The sequence below is a fragment of the Poromitra crassiceps genome (genome assembly GCF_964638095.1).
Source record: "Poromitra crassiceps genome assembly, chromosome: 9".
Classification (NCBI taxonomy): Eukaryota; Metazoa; Chordata; class Actinopteri; order Beryciformes; family Melamphaidae; genus Poromitra; species Poromitra crassiceps.
In genome coordinates, this window is record NC_139630.1 from 20,083,698 (window position 1) to 20,108,627 (window position 24,930).

General features: G+C 46.1%; 1 protein-coding gene across 1 annotated transcript in view; it reads left to right on the forward strand.

The window, feature by feature from the left end:
- Positions 1–24,930, forward strand: part of LOC310782201 (protein NLRC3-like) — a gene marked incomplete at both ends in the record, with an annotated part of 155,224 nt that overhangs the window by 119,653 nt on the left and 10,641 nt on the right. Inside the window, one exon of the mRNA XM_083642887.1 lies at positions 13,881–13,927. Coding sequence (XP_083499013.1) covers positions 13,881–13,927 — 47 coding nt within the window. The remainder of the gene's footprint in view (positions 1–13,880; positions 13,928–24,930) is intronic.

The window sequence follows — 24,930 nt, forward strand, 5'->3', positions numbered from 1 at the left end:
CGAAGGCTTTTCTTTTGCTCACACGGTGAGTGTCAGTGTGGTAGCTCTGTGTCACACCCGTGACAGCCCGGGCACATTTCTCAAAATGGTCAAATCGCTCTCGTAGTGATGCAACAAAAGTGTGCAACTGTGGGGCTCATAGTAATATTGGGGCATAAGTTTGGACACCCCCCACCCACCAAGTTCAATGTTATAGTTCAAAGATATTTTACTTTTGTATTTCTATAAGTGATTAGTAAATTGTATACCATATGTAGGCTAACAGCAGGAAATGGTATCATACTCACTTAGAAGGTCTGTGGAAAACAGTTAAAATACATGCAGGCACACGGGGCAGCCCGGGGGCTTTTTGGAGAGGTCCTGAAAAGATGTGAAAACGGACCTGCGCAGTTGAGTTAGGGCAGTGGTAGCCGACCAGTCGCCCGCGGGGTGGCGCTGTGGCGCCCGCAAGCCACGTTCAGAAAAATGTAAAAAAAAAAAAAAAAAAAAAAAATTTTTTTTTTTTTTTACACAAACAAGACAAAACAGACAAACAGGCTCAGCCACAGGGGAAAGAAAGAAAAAACAAAAAAACGAAACAAAAAAATATAATCAGAAAAATTAATTTTTTATTTGTTTTTCTCCTCCCTTCCCACAATAACACACAAATGTAGAAAATAATTTGTTTAACAATGCATACGTTTTAAAAACGTTTATTGTCTGTGTATAATTTATTGTCTGTGTATAATTAATTATTGATTAACTATTTTGATCCGCCTGGGCTGGGGTCAAAGTTTAGTTTTACGTTACGTCACTACGTCATTCACTCTGCGACAGTGCGACTGCCAGCTGCCAATGATTATATCAGTCGGCTAAGCTAAATGATGGAACGCAAGAACAATGGCAGAAAAGTGAAAGAAAAAACATTACCAATTTCAAGAGGAGTGGGAGGAAGAGTTCTTCTTCACAACAGTGAAAGAAAAGAGTGTATGTCTCGATTAAATGCATAATACTCATTATTTAAAGGTAAATCGAGCAAATTTCAACAGGTAGCCCCCGACATGACTCTCTACCCTTCAGGTAGCCCTCGACCTCAAAAAGGTTGGTGACCCCTGAGTTAGGGAGAGCGGCCGTGCTGCATGTGAAGAGAGAAGCAGTGAAATATAAATGTCTGTAAAGAACGCCGCTGAAATAAATAAATGTTCAAACTATATCCACGCCTGGACATCACTTTATCCAAGTGTGTTACAAAATTGGAGGCACCGCTGCAGATGATTGACACCGCAACGACGGAGCTCGTGACATCGCCAGACGGGAGTCAATTGATTGATTGACACGCGATGGACGGACGGAGCTTGTGATATCGCCAGACAAGGGAGTTAATTGACGCGGAAATACGCAAGGCACAGCTGCACACGGAAGCAATGGATCAAGAGGAGTTGGCAGAGAAAGTGTCAGACTATGGCTTCTGCAACTGGATCAGCTGAAGGAGGTGTGTGGACATGCAAAAATCCCGTTTGGAAATGTCAACACAAGGCGAGTGTTAATCAAGTTAATAACGGATTCAATGGACAGCGCCATGAATGATGAAGGTGAGGAAGTTGCCCTGCATTATCTTCAGACATTGCTAAAACTAGCTCAGCAGTCAAGTGAAGGGGACAAAGTTGGGTCTGTTGAGGAGGAGAATGGTCATGATATACAGACCAGTCAAAATGAACCTGAAGAGGAAAATTTGCAACAAAAGTTCTCAGAGCTCCAAATAAATAACCAAGCTCTGCAAGATGAAGTGAGAAGGCTGAATGAGAAAATGAGTCGAACTGCTTCAAGTCAAGCTTCAGCCCAACAAAATGTTTTGCAAGGAAACAGACTTCCAGAAGTGACAATCAGAAGAGAATTCAGGATCAGTGGTCAGATTGGAGAGAGGGGCCAAAAAGATAAACTCTCATTCACAAACCTCATGCATCAGATTGACAGAGGGCTGAGTAAAGGACACGGTGAAGATGAAGTAGTGGAAGCTGTAGTCAAAGCGATCAGTCCAGGTCTGAATTTACGTGATATGCTGGAGATCAAAAGTGACCTAACCCTCTCCCAATTAAAGACCATATTAAAGGGACATTTCAAGGAAGACAGTTCTATCGACTTATATCACAGGCTAGTGAATATAACTCAAGACAGTCGTGAGTCGCCTCAAAACTTCCTGTTTAGAGCGATAGAGATAAAGGAAAGGTTGTTACTGGCTTCGAGGGAAGCAGGGTCTGGTGAACAGTACAGCCCAGGGATAATACGGAGAAAGTTTTTGAGGTCAGTCAGTACAGGACTGACAAGTGATCATATCAAGTTCCAATTAAAATCTTACCTTGAGGATCAGACTGTGTCAGATGAGACACTCATAGACCAGATGAATGAAGCAGCTAGTGTGGAGTCAGAACGGCAGTCAAAACAACGCAAAAACATAGGCAGTAAAATTACAAAAGTTAATGAACTGCAGGCAGAGACCCATCTCCTGACTCAAAATAGGGGCGTGTCAGATGCGATGGGAGGGGCCCAGGGACAGCCAGCTGAAGTTGTGAAGCCAAAGAATCGCAAAACACCCGCCGTAGATGCTCCCAGAGACACTGAGCTGTATGAAACAGTCCAACTATTGCGAGAAGAAATGGCTGAACTAAAAAGGAGTTTGGGCAGCAACCAAAGATCCTCCACCACCCAAAGATGGAATTCTAAGAGAGGATGTAAAGCCTGCCAAGACAATGGAATCGGCGACCAGTGTGCACATTGTTTTAAGTGTGGACAATCAGGACATTTTTCAAGAGGATGCAGAGGGCTGGGGAAGCAGTCCAGCACACCTGACGTAAATATTAAAGTCCACCAGGTGGCACCACCGTCCTCACTACCCTCAATCCAGCATGAACCAAATGACAAAGTGCATGAACTCGTATGTGAAAGAATCAAGCAACTGGAAGCGGATTTGGAGAAAAAGGGCAAAACACAGCAGACCTCGAGTGTTACATATGCTAGTCACCTCCACCTGCGTCGCCAAGCTAAGCTCCAGGCACTGATTGGAAAGAAGTGCATGGTGGATTGCACCTTTGAAGGAGTCGCCACACAAGCGTTATGGGACACAGGTTCACAGGTAACCATCATCAAGGAAATCAACCTTCCTCACATGGAGGTCCATTGCCTGGAGGAACTCCTGGATGAAAACGAGTCACTAGTGGGTAAAGCGGCAAACCAAACATCCATCCCCTTTGCCGGGTGGGTGGAAGTGAAGTTTAAGCTGAGCTCAAACAAAGGCCCACAACCTGAACTATTAGTCCCCGTCCTTATCTCAAATGAGCCAGGAGTAGCCGAGCCACCAATAATTGGTTATAATGTAATTGAGAAGTTGATAATGAGTGGAATGGAGCAGCACCCTGATGCTACGTCAGGTGTGGTAAGTGCAGCTTTCTCCATTGACTGTAAAAAAGCAGAAGTATTAATCCAGTTGGTGAGGTGCAGTGACCAGGATGATGAGGAAGGAGTGGTGAGAGTGGGGCGGCAAAAGACAGTGATCCCAGCAGGTCAGACACAAGATGTAAAATGCAGTGTAAGGATAGGTCCCCTTGCCACAAAGCAGGAGGTTCTATTTGAACCAGGTGATATATCCATGCAGCCAGAGGGGCTAAATATTACTGAAGCAGTAGTCTGCCTGCAGAGAGGAGGTTGGTCAAGAATCGCCATCCCTATTACCAATGACTCTAACCACAACATAATTCTCACCCCACGCACAATGCTAGGTCAGGTACAGCAGGTTAAGGCTATATATCCAGCAGATGCCAGACCAGTTACTACTGACCAGACAGCAAATGAGAAGGTGAAAGTTAAGGAAAAGACTGAGCCAACTGACAAAGACAAAAATAACGATGTAGCAGACAAACAGCACAAAGATGAGGAATGGTGGGACCCTCCAGTGTCTACTGACCATCTGACACCAGAGCAGCAGATCAAGGTGCGGGAGGTGCTACGTGCCGAGTGTGGTGCGTTCTCTAAGGATGAATATGATGTGGGATGCATCCCGTCATTGGAGCTGAAAATCAGACTCAAAGACTCAACACCAGTGAGACGCACCTACACCTCGGTACCCAAACCACTAAAGAGGTCAAGGAATATCTGGAGGACCTCTTGAACAGGGGATGGATACAGAAATCGCGCTCACCATATTCCTCACCGATAGTCTGTGTACGAAAGAAAGATGGGACTTTACGTCTGTGTGTGGATTATCGCGAGTTAAATCAGAAATCCATTCCCGACCGCCACCCCATACCCTGCGTACAAGACATGCTCAATAGTCTGAATGGGAGCGCATGGTTCTCTGTTCTTGATCAGGGGAAGGCATACCATCAGGGGTTCCTAGATGAAAATAGTAGATCGCTCACGGCCTTCATAACACCTTGGGGTCTTTATGAGTGGATTAGGATCCCCTTTGGACTGTCCTCAGCCCCAGCAGAGTTCCAGCGTAGTATGGAGGAGTGTCTTACTGGGCTGAGGGATGACACATGCCAGCCATATTTGGATGACAATCTCGTGCATAGTAAGACATTTGAGGATCATCTGAGTGACTTGAGAGAGGTTTTACGCCGCTACCAAAAACACGGTGTAAAGCTAACAGCCAAGAAGTGTGAAGTGTTCAAAGACAAAATCAAATTCTTGGGAAAGATTGTATCCAAAGAGGGCTACACAATGGATCCGACTGAGTTAGCGCCAGTACAAGCACTGAAAGAACGCAAACCAGCTAATGTCGGAGACTTGAGGAAAATGCTAGGATTTATATCCTACTACCGCCCATACATACCCAACTTCTCACGGATAGCCAAGCCATTATATCGCCTAACATCAGCTGAAGGAAATCCAAGGACTGGCAGCCAAGTAAAAGGGAAGGTGAACGTAAAGGGCAAACAAAACAAAACAAATCAGCTACCCTCAAGTCAAGCCGTCACTTGGACAGAGCAACATCAGGAAGTCCTGTGCCAGCTTATAGAGTACCTGCTGCATCCACCAATCTTAGGCTACCCAGACTTTGAGAAGTTATTTGTGCTGCATTGTGATGCATCTCAAGAAGGGCTTGGTGCAGTATTGTATCAGAGACAGAAAGGCAAGCTAGTTGTTATCGGTTATGGATCCAGAACACTAACAGCCCCAGAAAAGAATTACCATCTCCATTCTGGCAAATTCGAATTTTTAGCCATGAAATGGGCAATCTGTGAAAGGTTTAGAGAATATCTTTATTATGCCCCATCATTTATTGTTTATACCGATAACAATCCCTTGACTTATGTCTTGACGACAGCCAAGCTCAACGCTACAACACACAGATGGGTCGCAGAGCTTGCAGATTTTGAGTTCTGTATTAAGTATCGGCCAGGGAAAGCTAATGGAGATGCTGATGGCTTATCACGGATGCCCCTAGACATGGAGCAGTACATGCGCACATGCTCAGAGGAAGTAGAGCCAGAAGTGATAGCCACTGTAACCCAAGCGCTTCATCTGGAATTTCAAAAGCATGAGCCCTGGATGTGCCCTGTCATTATCGCTACTGCCTGTGCTGAAGTAGAGACTGAGCGAGTAACATCACCAGTGGCAGAGCTATCCAGGGAAGACTTGAGAAAAGCACAGGAAAAAGACCCCATACTGGGAAAAGTAAGAGAGTATGTCTTGAACAAACAGTGGCCCCAGTTGAAACACAGAGACCGCCGTGATGATCTCACAGTACTGATAGGCGAGAGGAATAGGTTGTATGTCGACAACGATGGCATCCTACACAGAAAGACAGCTACACGATCTCAACTGGTGTTGCCTAAAACATTCCATCAGCTGATCTATAAAGAGCTACATGAGGAAATGGGACATTTGGGAGTGGAGCGGACACTCAACCTGATCCGTGATAGATTCTATTGGCCTCATATGCAGAATGATGTGGATCACTATGTGACAAAGGTGTGCAGCTGCCTGAAACGGAAACGTCCTAACAGACCAACAAGAGCACCGCTGATCAATGTGGTAACCACATATCCCTTTGAAATGGTGTCCATAGATTTCTTGCATCTGGAGAGCTGTAAAGGAGGATACGAGTACATATTAGTCATTATGGATCACTTCACAAGATTCGCACAGGCATATGCATGTACCAACAAATCGGCTAAGACAGCTGCTGAAAAGATCTTTAATGACTTTGTGCTCAAATTTGGATTTCCAGCCAAGCTCCATCATGACCAAGGCAGGGAGTTTGAGAATAAACTCTTTGCAAAGCTGGAAGAATATTGCGGCATCCAAGGGTCACATACAACACCATATCACCCAGCTGGCAACGGCCAAGTTGAAAGATTCAACCGAACATTAATTTCCATGATGAAAAATCTGACAGAAGAGGCGAAGTCGGATTGGAAGAGCTCCTTAGCTAAAGTGGTGCATGCGTATAACTGTACGCGTAGTGAAGCAACCGGATTTGCCCCCTACTATCTGCTCTATGGTAGGAACCCACGCCTCCCTATTGACATCATGTTCAGCCTGACACCCAGTGATGAGAGTCGGTCTCACAGTGAATATGCCGACAAATGGAGAAGGCGGATGGAAGAGGCCTACAAATTGGCATCAAAAACGGCTCAGAAGGAGCAAGGCAGAACAAAGAGACACTATGATAAGAAAATATATGGAGTGGATCTACAACCCGGAAGTAGAGTGCTGGTACGCAACCTTTCAGAGAGAGGCGGCCCAGGGAAGCTCCGGTCCTATTGGGAGGGACGGGTTCATGTGGTGGTTGAGAGAAAGTATCAGGATAGCCCAGTCTATACAGTGCGGCCTGAGCAGGGCCCAGGAAAGACGCGAGTCCTCCATAGGAATCTGTTGCTGCCCTGTGACTTTCTGCCGGTGCAAGAGGAAATCAAACCTGAGAAAAAGAAAACTGAAAAGAAAATGAAAAGGAAGAGGAAACAACGAGAACAAAATGAGAGGATGACTGCAAGTAGTTCTGAAGATGAAAACGAGTGGAGACTCATCACAGCTTCAAATAAATCTCCTATCGGTACCAGAGGACACCTGAGGGCAGAAGCAGCAGAATTCCAGCCACAGTCAGCTCTCAAGCAACTAGCCTCTAAAGAGATTGCAAAATGTCCAAGGGAGAACGATGGTGACTGCAGGATGGAGCTACAACAGAGGTGTGAGGAGACAGCCACAGAGGAGCCACGGAGGGAGGCCAGGGAGGCAGCAGACAAGCCAGCATCGTCATCTGATGAGGCAGACGGGCAAGCATCATCATCTGATGAAGCAGATGAGCCAGCAGCGTCATCTGATGCGGTGGATGAGCGAGTGCCATCATCTGATGATGCAGACGAAAGAGACCCTGAGCTGCAACCGCCCCCTGGGAGAAAATATCCTTTAAGAATCAGAAACCCATCCAAGACACTCACATATCCTACTTTGGGTCATCCATCAGTTACGTATAGACACAAGTAATGCTAAGGGGACTAAATTGGGTAATGAACATGGGTTAATGGGCAACAAGTTAAATTGAGTAATGAACATGTGTTATTGGGCAACAAGTTAAGAGTACTGGAGACTTATGTTTTGTTATACTGACTTTATGTCCAGAAGTAGAAAAACCAGAAGCTGGACCATTGCCACATAGAGGGGTACTGATAGAGGGAGTACTAATATGTTGGGGGGTCTGCATAGTGGGTCATGGGGTAGGAATTAGGGTCATAACCTTTCAGTTGGGGGTGCATTCTCTGCAAAGTGGAGTTGTAGCTTCAGATGTCACCTGGCCAGTGATGCCTGTTACTCAGACATGGTATGAAGCGGGAAGATGCGTGCCATGTTAAAGACTGTTGATGAACAGAAAAGTACCCGGAAACAGAGACTGACTTCCATCCTTGCTGCCATAGCTCAACGGACACTGGGACATACTGGGACATATGTAATGTCGGGACGACATTAATTTTTGGAGGGGAGAGTGTGGGGCTCATAGTAATATTGGGGCATAAGTTTGGACACCCCCCACCCACCAAGTTCAATGTTATAGTTCAAAGATATTTTACTTTTGTATTTCTATAAGTGATTAGTAAATTGTATACCATATGTAGGCTAACAGCAGGAAATGGTATCATACTCACTTAGAAGGTCTGTGGAAAACAGTTAAAATACATGCAGGCACACGGGGCAGCCCGGGGGCTTTTTGGAGAGGTCCTGAGAAGATGTGAAAACGGACCTGCGCAGTTGAGTTAGGGAGAGCGGCCGTGCTGCATGTGAAGAGAGAAGCAGTGAAATATAAATGTCTGTAAAGAACGCCGCTGAAATAAATAAATGTTCAAACTATATCCACGCCTGGACATCACTTTATCCAAGTGTGTTACACAACGATTCCAAAAGGCCCACAGCAGTCTTTAGGTCCATGGTCGTCTTTTGCAAGCCTGTGCTGGTAAGCTTGAATCGGTTCAGCACAGTGTCCCAAAATATGGTCATCAGCGCAGTCTCCAGCTTGCCCAGCTTGGTATCCAGCGCAGCGGCCTCGCGCCGTGTGTCCTGACGCTCCTCATTGTCAGACGCCAACATCTGTAAGGCCTCTCTTATTTTACTGTAATTTTCACAAAGAGCTCTTGTGGAGTCCCCTCTGCAGCTCCATCTCGTACTGGAAAGGGATTTTAGCGTCAGTGTGATGTCAGCAGTGAACACTTTATTCCATCTGTGCGTGGAAGAGGAGCAAAAAGCATACAATGCCTGCAGTAAGTCAAAAAACTGGCTTGCTTCCCGACAACTGTTTTCCACACAGTTCACACCAACCAAATTCAAGGAATGTGCCGCACATGGGATATAATGAATGAGTGGGTTCTTTTTCTTAAGATGAGCTTGTAACCCGTTATATTTCCCCGACATATTTGACGCATTGTCGTATGCCTGGCCACGGCAATTGGAGAGATCCAGCCCCAACTCAGTGACCATCTTCATCACACAAACAGCCAGACTTGACCCAGTGTGACTGTGAATGGGTTCAAATGCAATAAAACGCTCCAATACTTTCCCTTTCTCATTCACAAATCGGAACACAAATGTCAGTTGGTCCACGTGAGATATATCAGGTGTAGAGTCTACTATCACTGAGAAATATTTAGCTTGCTGTAGCTCAGTAGCAATTGCTTGCTTTGTTTTGTCACCCATTAAGCCAATGAACTCCTCGCAAATAGTTGAGGACAAGTATGAAGTGTTACCACGGCCCTTCTGACCATAGTTCTGAAAATGTTCCATTAAAAATGGATCAAACTGTGCCATCAGCTCTAGAATGCCCAGGTAATTACCGTTGTGTGTGGACTGCAACAGTTCATCATCTCCCCGGAAAGGAAGCCCCCTTTCACTCAAGAACTTGATAACTGCTACCACGCGCCGTAATACCTCTCTCCAGTACTGACCTTCTGCATTGACCTGTCTCCCAAGGGAAGCATCCACACTGCCCACATGCTGAGTACGATGAATAAGAGAAAGCATACATTTCCTGTGCTCGGGACTCATCTCGTGTTCCATTATTCTTTCAATGTGTTTCCAATTAGTGAATCCAGAAACAAATGAGTAGGTTTGCGTTGACGTTGACAAAAGTTTACAAGCAAAGCAATAAATTGCTCCGGTAGAGAGTGAATATATAATCAATTCGCGTGGTACAGTTTCACCATTTTGAAGGCGTCTCGTCAGTGCATCGTTAGTGAGAGAACGTGCCGGCCCCACGGCAGCCTCCCTCCGGGATGCGGGATACTTGGCGGCACGATTCTGAAAGGCCAAAGCCCCCTGATCTTCTCTGTAATCAATCCCCATAATGCAGGGTCTGAAGAAATGATGGCGGGGCGTCACCTGTTGCGGCTGCCTCTGCTCCTCTGCTTTGGTTGACATCTGCAGCTGCTCCAGTAACGTCGACCGGCTCCACTGTTTTTGTTAGGTTGTTGTTGTTTTCATCCTCTTCATTCTCTTCTTCATCGTTTCCTCTGCCTGCTATATCTTGTTGTCGAGGCGGCCTTGACTCTGTATCTGCATTGCTGCTGCTTGATGCGGCTTCTTCTTCCAGGCTACTAACAAGGTTAGCTACAGCTAGCTGCGGTGGCCCAGTACTAGTGCTGGCAGTACTGCTAGCAGTAACGCTATTGCTAGTACTACTACTAGAATTAGCTGCTACTGCTAGCTCGGGCTCGGCGCCATTTTCTGCTTTTTTGAAGTAGCTGCTAATAACAGGCACATTTCTAATAGATGCCGCTTCTTTCAACTTTTTGTTCCTCTTCTTTGCAGCCCCGCTGGACTTTCGGGTTAAGCTGTTTATATCCCATGATCTGTTGTTGTTCTCCTCCATGATTTTCCTGTCTGTTTCTTTGCTAATCAGATCTTTGTAGAATGCCTTCTGTTGTTCCAGAAGTTCATGTAATACCGGGGCCTGGCCTGGATGTTAGACTAACACTGGAAATACACTGGTGGTGAGGCTGTAACAGAGTTAGCTTGTTACCGATTCTGGTGGGCTTACATGCCCGGTGTAAACGTTGCAGACCGGGGCTAATGACGACGAGCCCCCCCCGCTGCAGCCCAAGGCTGATTACTCACAGTACAGGATACGTTGAGACGAGAGCAGAGCCCAGGGCTCTGGATCAGAGAATTCCCGCTGACTCTGGAGGTGCACTGGTGGTGTCTGTTAGCTCATCATTATTAGCATCCGCGCTGCCGGGCTAATGACGAGCCCCCCTGGCCCTGCTGCAGCCCAAGGCAAGGCTGATTACTCACAGTACAGGATACGTTGAGACGAGAGGCGAGAGCAGAGCCCAGGGCTCTGGATCAGAGAATTCCCGCTGACTCTGGAGGTGCACTGGTGGTGTTAGCTCATCATTAGCATCCGCGCTGCCGGCTCCGGCCTCCGGTGGCCAGGCTGCCCGCCCGCCCGGTGAAGAAGTGCCCCGGCCTGGCCGCGTCCTCGCTCCCTAGCGTTAGCGTTAGCACAGTCTGTTTGCTAGCGAGTTCGCTAGACACGGACAGAGAGTTTCTCGGGACCTCAGGCTCTTAGTGGAGGGTTCCTGGGTAGCCGAGCTCTGGGGAGGTACCACCTGGTCAACAAGGCGAGTCGAGAGGTCTTTCAGGTCTCGGAATCCGGCAGGCTGCAGCCCTCCGTCCGTGGTCTTGGCGGACGGCGGTAGTTAGCCAGCCTAGCAGTGCTAGGCTAGCACAGGCTATGGCGGGATATTTAACAATACACCCGTAAAAATACTATGCAGCAGCGGCTCGCGCTCGCTCAAAGACTTGGACCCTTTATACCGTACGTCTGAAAACTCTAATACTGGAGCACAATGAAGCTGTACTCAGTTAAAACAACTAACTAAACGTAGTCTGATTCGAATGACCACCGTTCACTTCTGCTTGTCTGACTGACTGTAAGCGGCCGCCAATTTGACTGTGGCTGTGTGTGCCGTGCTAATACTGGTGGTGCATTCAAATGCGGTCGGATGGTTGCAATGTGATGCTGCCTTCAAGTGCCGTTGGAATAATCATAAAAATGACACCAAAGTGAGGGAATCACACAGACAATGCATTTATGCTTGCTGGCCATAAAAATCAATAATGACATTAATAGATCATGCCGGGGGGCCCTGGGGGGACCCAGCATTTTTTTATTATTATTATTTGTATTATTATTATTATTATTATTATTATTATTATTTATTTATTTTTCCCTGGGCTCGAGGGCCCCTTCACCCCGAGGGCCCCGGGGCACCTGTCCCGGGTGCCCTATGGTTAATCCGGCCTTGTGCTTACGTCACACCAAAACTCAGTGGGCCCACTCTCACCAAGCACGCGCACACACACACCAAAAGCCAGTAGATATTAAAACTTAAAATAAACCCCCAGTTGCAGGCCTGATGCGAAGCTTGGGAGCGGAGAGGCCCAAAACGATTTGGCTGCTTCACTCAGAAGAGCAATCAAATAAAAGTAACGTTAGGAACCTTGTAGGGCTGGGTGATAAAATGATAGCATTAGCAATATATATTGTGATAGAGACGTCATCAATACAATAAAAAAATGGTTTGATAGAGCGCTTCCCTCTGCTCCGTGGCTCATACAGCCAATCATGTACCTTGTTACTACAAGTGACACGGAAACAGCCAAACAGCATGTTTGGTCTCACCTAGCACCACACCACCATGTGAAACAACATAATGGGAGAAGATGTGGAGGCATTAATTGTTAATAAAAGGGACACCGAAAGCAGAACACCGTCTGTAAACATTACAAAGAATTCGATGTGAGTGAGTTTCAATTCATGTTAATATAGATTGACAACGTGTTAACATATGTTCTATTAATAATGGTACCATCTGTTTTCTGCGCCCGGGACATTAACATTATTGTTAGACACCAATTTCACAAATACAGACGTCTGCAATGTTACTTTGCAGGGCAGCTCATTCACTGATTCACCTAACGTTAACCCTACAACCCTGAAATACACATTACCAAACATTTCTTTTAGAAGGCTGGCATCGCTAGGCTATGTCATCAAAATAAAACATCACCATGTCTGTAAATTAGTAAGTAAGTAAGTAAAACTTTATTTGTATAGCACCCTTCTCAGCACGGATGCACAGAGTGCTTCACAGTGGTTTAAAGGCAAAATATAAAATACAGCAAAATATAAAATACAGCAGAAAGGACATAAAGATAATACACTCAGACTCAGACTCAGACTCAGACGCAGACTCTGCGTTCAGAGTACAAAATCAACAGTTCAGACTACAAAAGTCCAAACGCCTGTCTGAAAAGGTGGGTCTTCAGCTGCCCCTTGAAGATCTCCAGAGAAGCAGAGGCTTTTAAGCCCTGGTGGAGCTCATTCCAGAGCTTTGGGGCGAAATTACTGCTTGCAGTTGCACTCAGAGCATCTATGTGTGTGACAAATTACCTGTGTGCCTTAAAAATAAGGTGGTTCAAAATGAAGTGGTTAAATGCAACCTTTTTCTTCTCATGTTTTTTTATTCATAAAAACAGGTCATTAAAATTACCAATAATTATCGATATAGACTGATATTAAATATTTGATATCGATATACTTTTTAACTATATCGCCCAGCCCTAGTACCTTGGTCAAGAGTTTTGAGTCCAATCTGAGTTTTGAGTCCAGTTGCTTGGTCATTGGGGATGCTTAGCTTATCACAAAGTCTCCAAAAGATGGCAGGGTCTCTCTGTCTAAATCCAAGGGTTTCAGAGTGGTGATGACTTGGCAGCTCGCAGCAGCGCCATCTGGTGTTGCTTCAGGGTTTCCTCATCAGAAACTGTGAACTACTGCCTGTAATGCAAGCTGGGTTAGCTACACAGTGGCTATCTGTCTATTCACTTTGCTAATGAATGCTAACAACCAGATGTCGGCTTAATGAGCTACTATGAAAACATGTGAACAACTATACAGCACATTTAGGTTAAAAATGTCAACAGCTGCTCACCGCAAGTATGAATAATCAGTATCCTATCGAAAATGGTCCAGTAGATCATCTTCAAACACCAACACAACATATTTGCAACTCTGTTCACTCCGTGACTTGGGCAGTCAAGTGCATGGTTCACACAAGCTCCTACTTCCTGTGTCCACCCCTTCCCGTTATTGATTCCTCCCTCAACCAATGAAGGACCAGTATTCTTGATTACCACTTCCTCTTGCCAAATGATCTTTCAAAATAAAAGAAAATATTTATAACTGTACATCTGTAGCTTTCTAACTTATTTATTCCAGTATTCATTTTAAACTTTTATGAACTTTTGACACCTTATTTAAACCATTTTACCCTTAATCAACTTAACATCAGCTTACAATGTATGGTGAATTTGAACGTGGTTACATTCTGATCTGACTTTGTTTCTTCCTCCAGTGTGGACCATGATGCAGTGCGGTGGTTGAAACCAGGTCTGAGGAAATGTAAGTGTGTATTTCATTTGATTCATGAAAACAAAGCAACACATTCAACTAGATAGATAGAAAGTCCATTCACACAGCAGCATGTGATGTCATTCATTCACTTCCTACCATAGGCGATTCTAGACCTTCCAAACAGGGGTTGCACTACCCAGAAGTAAATTTAAGTCCGGTAGGGGGGTCTCTAGGTCTCTAGGGGGGATAAAGAAATTTTGTAAATTTTAAAGGCCCAATCCGTCAATACTCACTATTACTGACGCCGGTGGCCGTTAGTGTAACTGCAGGCAGCGTGTGAACGAGCTGACGCGCGGGCACCATACTCGCACGCGCACAAACAGTTGCCTGGCAACAGCAGAGCTGTTCGTTGCTTTGTAATGTTAACTCATAAAAGTCACTTGAAAACGGCAACCTGGACAATTTATCGGTCAGATCAGCCTCGAGATGCCCAGGAAGGATTCTGGATGAATTAGGGGACGTTATTGTGGCATGTTTGGTCGTGTTTTGGCTTGCGTTGGCTGCGGGCAAGTCGATACTCATGTTAGCACAAGCCAGGAAATAGCCTGCTCCCCCTGTATGTACGGTAATGCCTGGAGTTGACCAAACTGAACAATCAAACAATGTTTCATAAGCATAACAGTAACGTTAGGCATATTTAGGACTGTTAAATTCATTATCCACACAAGACGGTAACGTTATTAGTGGGGCTGATGGTAATTTCTATAAATGTAAATTAATATTAGTTAGCCGCGATTAGCATAAAGCTAACGTTACTAGTATGTGCAGTCCCACTGCAGTCAGAGCCTGCTGGCTGCGGGAAGTGGATACTCATGTTAGCACAAGCCAGGAAATAGCCTGCTCCCTCTGTATGTACGGTACCGTCAATGTACCGTAAGCATAACAGACAGTAGGCTAACGTTAGGCATATTTCTGACTGTTAGATTCATTATCAACACAAGACAGTAACGTTATTAGTGGGGCTGGTGGTAATTTCTATAAATATAGCTAAATCTATTAGTTAGCCGCGTATAGCATCAAGCTAACGACTCACCACTGCAGCTAAATGCAGTCAAACAATAATGTTCCATGACCATAAGCATAACGGTAGTAACGTTAGGGTTGCATTACTTCACACAAGACGGTAATGTTAGCAGAGTTTCTGACCAGGTGGTCAGATACTTGTACTACGGAGTGACAGTAAAAATCTTGAATCTTGAAAATCCATTAGCAAGCAGCTAACGTTATCTGGTCAAAACCACATTACAGTAGCTACAAGCAGCAAGTTCCCTTCATGAACCGAAAACACAGTCCTGACTCTAGTTTCCCCCCGATGTCGGTCACATTGCTGCTGTCTGGCCAGACAGGCTTCATTAGATAAATATTTATTTATTTAGTCTGGACTTTTTCTGGAGTCTGTGTTGTTGTTTCCTTTAGCTATCAGCTAGCGACGAACGTAACGTTAAAAGCTACTTTAGCCATTTCCTGTTAGCGTCTACAAGAGACAAGCTCGTGACGTGAACGCGCGAGACGTCACATCCTCTAGCGGGAGATGCTATCCACTTCGAAACTGCGGTTTTCATGTATCTTCTGAACGGCTGGTCGGAGAGAAACGCCCCTGGTCGCCATTTTTAAGTTACGTCAAGGCGCATTCACTCAGTGCCAATAATAAACACTTTGTGCACATTTATTTCTCGCCAGAACCAACGGAATGGGCCTTTAAAATAAAATGCATTAATCTGGGCCACTCTGAGAGCAAAATGAAGAGGCTAGTAGATATGAAGAACTACACACATCACATTAATATCCTCTTCACTATGCTGTGGCTTTACAGTGATGAAAAAATAATTGTCTCCTTATATAGCCTATTCTATCTGCATGATAGTGTTTCCCAACCACTGAACCGTGGCCCACTGGTGGGCCTCAGAGCACCATCTAGTGGGCTCCTAAAGCAAGTGTTTGCAGTCAACTACTTGAAATTAATATGTGGCAGTCAAAATCTATTTGTGGTGCTCAAAATCTATTGTGGTGTACCTCCACAAATAGATAACTGTATAGGAGACACTGAATGCTATAGTAGGATATGACAACACATTCTGAACAGGGCACTCCTGAAAAAGAGAGCATTGCTCTGTGAGACTCCCCCTGTATAAATAAAAGGTGGGGAAAGAAAAGAAAAAAAAGTAAAAAAAAGTCTGGCCACTAGGGGTTGCACGTGCAGCCAGTGCACCAACGTATAATTGCGCATGCTTCCTACTGTGAAGGTGATGACATCATGTGGGACTTTCTAAAAGACTTCATGTGAAAGCTGCTTAACGAGGAAAACACATATTTACCATTGATGAAAGTAGTAGATCCTCCCAGGTATACAGCACCATAAGAACTAGCAATGTGACAAGAGAAATACATTTGACATCATTTGATTTTGTAATTTATTATATATTATATAGTGGGAAGATATGACAAAAAGAGGGCTTATCGTGGCTTAATGAGCTCATATCAAAAGGAAAATAGTAAAAGAGTGCAGATGTCCACCAGGTGCCGCTACACCTAACCATAACCTAATCTGTTGAAACTTTCTTTAATTGAAGGTCCACTTGTGAATTTTACACTGGTCTGGAACAATACCAGTAAAACACACTGACATGATTCAATGTCCAACTTGTCCATAACATAAACATAAACATTCAAACATACGTTTAAGTTCACACATTTAATACTATTACTACACTATGGTGGCTTGAATCACCTGGGCACTCGGTCACTGACCCAGGTGTTGACTGGACAAACTGCTGCTAGGAGTTTTACAATGTCCAGAGTCACATGATATGTGGAACCAAGCATGGTGAGCTGACTGGCCTTCTGAAGGTGGGGGACATTTACTGCTGTGACACGTTGTTTGTTGCCAGGCAATCAAAACCCAGGCCTTAAAATTTGGCGTGGGATTGCGAGATTCACGCATATTTGTGCAATTCCCGCAGATTTGTCATTTATAATGCGGGAGAAGTCCCGCAATTGTTTGCGCGTCAATGTCTATAGGCTTATTTTAGCCCAGGTGTTGACCAGGTGTCGACGGTGCGGAACGAACGTTGCTGAATACAGACGACTGGTCAGACACATTAGACGGCGGACTGTTAGCTGAACGTTACCTCAGGCAGCTAACCTCGCGTCACCAGGCTCTTCTGACTTGCCTCTCGAACAGGGCGGTCGCAAATCTCCTCCTCTCCTGCTCTCTCTTCTCTCCTCACTGCCTGCACCCTGCCCTAAAAAGCTACTCCTTTACACTGTCTCTTCAAAACCTAAGGAATTATGGAACTAATAAGCTGGTCTCTCAACGCAATTGATAAGATTATCTCCACGAGGAATGCAGGATCCGGGGAGCCTGAGTGCCCTGACGGGACATTCGCCGCGGGGTACGTAATGGACGCCTGGCTCAAATGGCGGGTACTTTGCCTTGCTGTTCTGACCGTCGAGGACGTCGAAGATATTTATCTATTTGGATTTATGATAGCAGGACACTTGCTAATGGGATTGAGCATTGCCGTTGTCTATCGGAAGATTACCATGATGGGGAAAAATTCTGACAGCCCTAAGCTACCTATGATCATGGGTATGATTAACGAGTTGAGCCGTGTTGTGAACACTCAGACTATTTCGATTACAGATCGCAATCAAAAGATGGATGGTATGATTGCAGACGTGAACTGAAAATTGGACTTGATCTTGGAGAAGTTTTAACAGCCGGCGCAGAAGGGTTTAAGTTGATGAGACGAGCCTGGAGTGGAAAGTTTTGGAATGTTATTTTCGCTCCGCTAACCAAAACATCCATCACTTTTTCGGAACCCCCCACTGCATGTTGGCCTTGGCCAAGGGCAACGGCGAAAGATAAAGTCCCTGTGAAGAGCCTGTGGAAATGTGCGAGCTCCAACCCCCACGTTTCACCCCCGCCCTAGACACCTGATGATAAGACTCTCTGGCCGAGGCTGTCTCCATAGCGACTTGGACTTGCTGTGTTATCGCTCACCATCCGGGAAGAGACGGTTCCCATGTAAGGATTATCAGGCACATTGCACGCACAAGGACAATTGACACTCCGACCACACAACATCCACACACTCTCACACGCACACGCACACACGCACACACCCCACCCCACCCAAGCTCAAGGCTGCCTTGTTGTCCCTCTATAGCTCCCTTGCATCCTTACCCACTGCCCCCCCCCCCTTTTTTTTCCTCAAAACATCCCCCTGGAGCTGCAATAGCCAGCAGAGCCACGTCTGTGTGATGGTGATGAGCTTCTCCCTCCCCCACCCTCTGCCCTTGTGTTTATGTCTGTTAATTCCTTACATACAACAACAAATGTCTATGTATTGTAAAAATTCAAGTGTACCTTTATTACTCTTCAAACTTGTAATAATGTTAAAAATCCTAATTTGAGTATTGATGGTGATACCCATCCATGTTTCACGTATGTCCCCTTTTATGTTTTATGTTCATGAGGACCACAATGGAAATAAGTCTGAGACTTTATTGTGTTTATCCTCGGTGATTGTCTGTCTCTGTATTTGTGTCCTGTTTTTGTTGACATTCACCAAATAAACTACTACTACTACTACTACTACTCGGGAAGAGCCTGGTACCAATTACTACAGGCAGGATGACCCGCTCCGTGTTCTGGTCCTGTGTTCCGCTCTGCAGTGTTTTCGTTCCCCCATAGAAATGCAGCAGTAGGCAGTCTAACCTTGGCAGTTGCTACGAGTTAGAGAAAAAATAAGAAGCATGGACATACCAAACTAAGTATTCAAAGAAGTACTTGAAGAAACTTGCAGAATCCATAACATTACATCTTTGAAGCACTTTGGTTCCTACATTCCGCCCATAGCTAGAAGAAGCCAGAAGTTTTTACCTCCAGACTACAGGCAGCGGTGTACATGTAGCCTCCCCGCTCGGTAAGCACAAAGGCAGATGTAGTGAGCAAAGATGGATGATTTAATATTCCATAGCTCTGACCTACCCACATCTAACTGACATCACTAACACAAAACAAAGAACACTTCTGATGTAATATGATATGAGTGTGTTAGTAGTGTATCGCTCAATGCAGAAAAATAAAGGCTTTGATAGAACCGAAAGCCTATGACTGCTTAGTCTGCAGATAATGACAAAAGCCATAATTTAGACTCAGATATGCATAAACTACAGGTTAAGACCCTCCTTTTTTAAATATGGAAATGTGAAATTATTATGGCTTATCGGACAGGAGAAGCAGATATTTGAAATATCGGCTGAAAAAAAGTCACCCTTAAAGTCTTTAAATCCCCCCCCCAATCATGTGTGCGCGCGCACACATGATCTGAAGTGTAAGTGTAAGTAAAAAAAAGTGTAAGTAAAAGCATAGACTGTATAAAGAGATGGACAAAGTCAGTGTGACGTGTGTCTGTAGCTAAAAGCATAGACTGTATATAGAGATGGACAAAGTCAGTGTGATGTGTAGTCTGTGGCTAAAAGCATAGACTGTATAAAGAGATGGACTGAGTCAGTATGATGTGTAGTCTGTGGCTAAAAGCATAGACTGTATAAAGAGATGGACAGAGTCAGTGTGATGTGTAGTCTGTGGCTAAAAGCATAGACTGTATAAAGAGATGGACAGAGTCAGTGTGATGTGTAGTCTGTGGCTAAAAGCATAGACTGTATAAAGAGATGGACAGAGTCAGTATGATGTGTAGTCTGTGGCTAAAAGCATAGACTGTATAAAGAGATGGACAGAGTCAGTTTGATGTGTAGTCTGTGGCTAAAAGCATAGACTGTATAAAGAGATGGACAGAGTCAGTATGATGTGTAGTCTGTGGCTAAAAGCATAGACTGTATAAAGAGATGGACAGAGTCAGTGTGATGTGTAGTCTGTGGCTAAAAGCATAGACTATAAAGAGATGGACAGAGTCAAGTCAAGTCAAGTTTATTTATATAGCCCTAATTCACAAGCATGTCTCAGAGGGCTTCACAGAAAGTATGTCTAGCTGATTCTAGCTAACACACAGTAACAAGAATATACAGAATAAAGATAACATTTGAACATTTGAAGAAAGCAGGAGAGTGGAGGAGGGAGGGAGAGGGAGGAGGGAGGAGAGGGGGGAGGTGGGGAGAAAATAGGAAATGTGGAGAGGTGGGAGGGCGCAGGGGAAGGAGAGCAGTGGGAATGTGAGAGAGGGGAGAGGACAGAGAGGAGGAGAGAACAGAGAAGGAGAGGTGGAAGGGTACAGGGGAGGTAGAGTAGAGGTAGGGTCTAGGGTGGAGGGAGGGAGGGAGGAGAGGGGGGAGGTGGGGAGAAAATAGGAAATGTGGAGGAGGAGAGAACAGGGGAGGAGAGATGAGGGTGCAGGGGAGGGAGAGCCAGGGTAGGGGTAGGGTCTAGGGTTGGGGGAGGGGAGGAGAGAACAGGGGAGGAGAGATGAGGGTGCAGGGGAGGGAGAGCCAGGGTAGGGGTAGGGTCTAGGGTTGGGGGAGGGGAGGGAGTAGGATACGGGCCCGGATTAGGGCGAGGGTGGGGAGAAATGGGAAATGTGGAGGAGGAGAGAACAGAGAAGGAGAGGGTGCAGGGGAGGGAGAGCAGGGGGAATGTGAGAGGGAGGAGAGGGCAGAGAGGAGGAGAGAACAGAGAAGGAGAGGTGGGAGGGCGCAGGGGAAGAAGAGCAGTGGGAATGTGAGAGAGGGGAGAGGACAGAGAGGAGGAGAGAACAGAGAAGGAGAGGTGGAAGGGTACAGGGGAGGTAGAGTAGAGGTAGGGTCTAGGGTGGAGGGAGGGAGTAGGATACGGGCCCGGATTAGGGCGAGGGTGGGGAGAAAATGGGAAATGTGGAGGAGGAGAGAACAGAGAAGGAGAGGTGGGAGGGTGCAGGGGAAGGAGAGCAGGGGGAATGTGAGAGAGGGGGGAGGACAGAGAGTAGAGGTGCAGGGGAAGGAGAGCAGGGGAAGAAGAGCAGGGGGAATGTGAGAGAGGGGGGAGGACAGAGAGTAGAGGTAGGGTCTAGGGTGGAGGGAGGGAGTAGGATACGGGCCCGGATTAGGGCGAGGGTGGGGGGAAAATGGGAAATGTGGAGGAGGAGAGGACAGAGAAGGAGAGGTGGGAGGGTGCAGGGGAAGGAGAGCAGGGGGAATGTGAGAGAGGGAGGAGGACAGAGAGGCAGAGATGGAGAGGTGGGAGGGTGCAGGGGAAGGAGAGCAGGGGGAATGTGAGAGAAGGGAGAGCAGGAAGTGGCAGGGATTCAGGAAAATAGGGGAGAAGAGGAGAAGGAGCAGAGGGGGGGGAGAATGAGGAGAGAGCAGGAGAAGGGAGGGGGGGGCGGTGGGATGTGGGGGAGGAAAGAGCATGGAAAGAGAGGAGAACAAGAAGGGGGAAGAAGGGAAGAAGCGGGGAAAGGGGGAAAGAGAGGGGGGGGGAGAAGATCAGACAACTGACTACTCTAAGCATTAACCAGAGCTAACTGGGACATAGTATCTAGCTAATCTACAGCCTAATCTGGCCTATCCTACCCTGCTCTAGTCTGATTTTAGCCTGAACACTAACAGGTCAGCCTTAGGCTGTAGCTAATCTATCGCTTACCTAAGCTGTTCTAAACCAACCGGCAGCCCTCGACCAGTGATGAAGAGCACCGATGCCCCCCGACCCGGCCCCCGCCCACATATGGCGTGGGAGGGAAGGCCAGGCCGGGACACAGCGGCACCCCCTCACCCCCAGTGAACGCAAGAAAACCTTTCCACCATATGGATTGCCGCATGGATTGCCCCAGTGACTTGGCTGAGGAGGAACCTTGTGAGGTCGTTGTGCTAGGGGCCAATTGCTGCGGCCCAGGCGGACCCAGCCCCCACGCGACCCGCCCCCCCAGCCCCCAGCCACCAGCATAGTGACTGAGAGCGTGAGAGCAGGCCACGCGGGGGACGGGCCCACCCACCAGGCCACAGCAGCGGACCCCCATATGGGGACTCCCCTCCGAGACAGGCCGAGAGATGCCGGGCTAAACCATGCACAGAGTTTCCGATAATGAAACTCTGTGAATGGTTTATTATGGAAATAAAATGTACAAGAGAACAGAAAATTGAAAATGTAAAAAAGAGTCCAACAGAAGGGATATAAAAATGTAATTTTTAAATTATCCTAAGATCAGGGAAGGGAGTTGAAAATCTAAAAAGTAGAGTCCAAAAAGAAATAGAAAATGCAGTCTTTAAGTGTTCGTAGGTTTAGAGAATACTAGTTAATTAGCTAGGTGACAAAAAGGGTAACAAGATTGGGAGTTCCATGAGGATGATCTGAGGAATCCATGAGTCCGCGTTGGTGACATGGATTAAGAGGAGGGGAGGATAGGAGTCGGAGGTGATGATTAAGAGGAGGGGAGGATAGGAGTTGGAGGTGATGATGGGGCGGCGGGGGGGGGGCTGGGGGGGCGCCCCCCCCTTCCCTTAGGCAAGCAGGTGACCAGGATGATGAGGATAGGAGTCGGCGATGGTGGTGAGCCCGGGGTGTCAGACAGTAGAAGGAGTAGTGGGTAGATGGCCTAGAATGACGACAGGTGGCTAGGACGATGACGGCCGGACCTAGGGCTGCAGCGGTGGGGTGTACGTCAGGCCAATGAGGACACCTGAGGGGGAGAGAGAGAAGAGAGCGGGGGAATCTGCGCAGAGGTGGAACTAACTCTATAGACAGCAATAAAAATTAGGTCAAATCAAAATTTATTAGGATTATTTAGGATGACTAATATTATACTGCTAATTCAGGTCTAGGTAGTCTAGGTCTAAGTTTATACTGATACTCAGTGTCAGTGTGATGTGTAGTCTGTGGCTAAAAGCATAGACTGTATAAAGAGATGGACAGAGTCAGTGTGATGTGTAGTCTGTGGCTAAAAGCATAGACTGTATAAAGCAGTGGTTCTCAAACTTTTTCTGTCAGGCCCCACTTTGGAGGAAGAAAAGCTTTCGGGCCCCACCGCCCCAACAAAATTGAAACAAAACGGTCCAAGTTTAACTTTTATTGACATAATGACCATTCATTTCTATATTCTGGCTGTTTTGCCCTGCACATCTTTTCAAAAACAATAACAATAAAGTGCAACCTCTACAAAACAAAATAAATTCAAATATCTTAATTGTGAGTTCAAGTCACTATCACTGTATTAAGGGCGGGCTGCCTGTTTTCCACTGCAAATCGTTTCAAAACAATAATAAGGTGCAACCTGCAGAAAATAATAAGTGCAGACATTTGTGAGGACTCAAGTTTTATCAGTATTAGTGGCTGCAATGAGCCTGTTTTCCACTGCAAATCTTTTCAAAAGAATAATAAAGTGCAACCTGTGCAGAAAATAATAATAATAATGGTGAGGACTCAAGTTTTCTCAGTATTAGTGGCTGCAAAAACCCACACAGTTCTCCCAATTCAGCCCGTGTTGTGTCAGGTAACTGTCCAGAAGCATAGCTCTTCAGCTGTTGCTCTGCTTGTAACGTACTTGCAAAACAGCAAATCCTCACTCAGTGACTCCGACGTGACAAAGCGAACATAGGCGATAAGCAAGCAGTCTTTATTGCTGTCCGTAGCCTCGTCCACTTGTAAGGCGAAACGTGTGTCTGTCAGTTTTTCCGTGAGTTGTTCCTCGAGATCATTTGAAATGTCACATATACGTTTTGCAACTGTGTCATTGGACAGCGGGATAGTCTTCAATTTTGCAGCGCTGGTCTCATCCAGCATAGTTGACACCATATGGATAGCTGCTGGGAGTATGAGCTCCTCAGCGATGGTGTGCGGCTTCTTGCACTGTGCAATTCTGTATGCGACCTTGTATGACGCTAGTTGTGCTTTGCTGTTCACTGATGCCACTTTTACAAAGCGATTTTCCTGCTTGCGGTATTCACCGAGTTTCCTCTGAAAGAACCCGAGTGGCTTATTGACGAAAGTGGGGTGTGTTGTCTCCAAGTGTCTTTTTAATTTGTTAGGCTTCATGCTGTCCGCTGCCAGAGTTTTCAGACAGAGAACACAGACTGGTCTCTCCTCGTCTCCTACCGCATTGACTGTGAATCCCAGAGCAAGATAGGCGTCATCATATTTTCGTCTCGGTTTTTTTAGTTGACTGCCGCCCTCCGACTCCTTGTTTGTCCCAGCCAAATGTCTCTTCATTGTGCACTAATCTAAACTAAACAGCCTCCAGTCTGTCTGATGAATGAACGGGTCACTACGGAAGCGCGGGGTTTGTTTATTTCCTCACGGGGAAAAGAAGTCCGACCTAAAAATGGCTAAAACATTGGTTCCGCGGATTTCACCCGCGCCCCACCTGTAATACCACTGCGCCCCACAAGTGGGGCGCGCCCCACACTTTAAGATACACTGGTATAAAGAGATGGACAGAGTCAGTGTGATGTGTAGTCTGTGGCTAAAAGCATAGACTGTATAAAGAGATGGACAGAGTCCGTGTGATGTGTAGTCTGTGGCTAAAAGCATAGACTGTATAAAGAGATGGACAGAGTCAGTGTGATGTGTAGTCTGTGGCTAAAAGCATAGACTGTATAAAGAGATGGACAGAGTCAGTGTGATGTGTAGTCTGTGGCTAAAAGCATAGACTGTATAAAGAGATGGACAGAGTCAGTGTGACGTGTAGTTTGTGGCTAAAAGCATAGACTGTATAAAGAGATGGACAGAGTCAGTGTCAAATGATGAGACGTTGTTTCAACGTTACTTCTTTTATTTGAACTGCACGTTCAAAGCCCAGAAGCTCCACTGGGCTTGGCTGTTGTGGGCGTGGCTCGGTAGCTCAGAAGGGCCAGCACCGGATCCTTCTGCTTCAGGATCCTCTTAGCTGTCTGCACAGCCCGTTCTGCCTGCCCGTTCCCGGATGGGTGGTGCGGGCTGGATGTGATGTGATGTGATGTGATGTGATGTGATGTGATGTGATGTGATGTGATGTGATGTGATGTGATGTGATGTGATGTGATGGGTGGTGCGGGCTGGATGGGTGGTGCGGGCTGGATGTGAT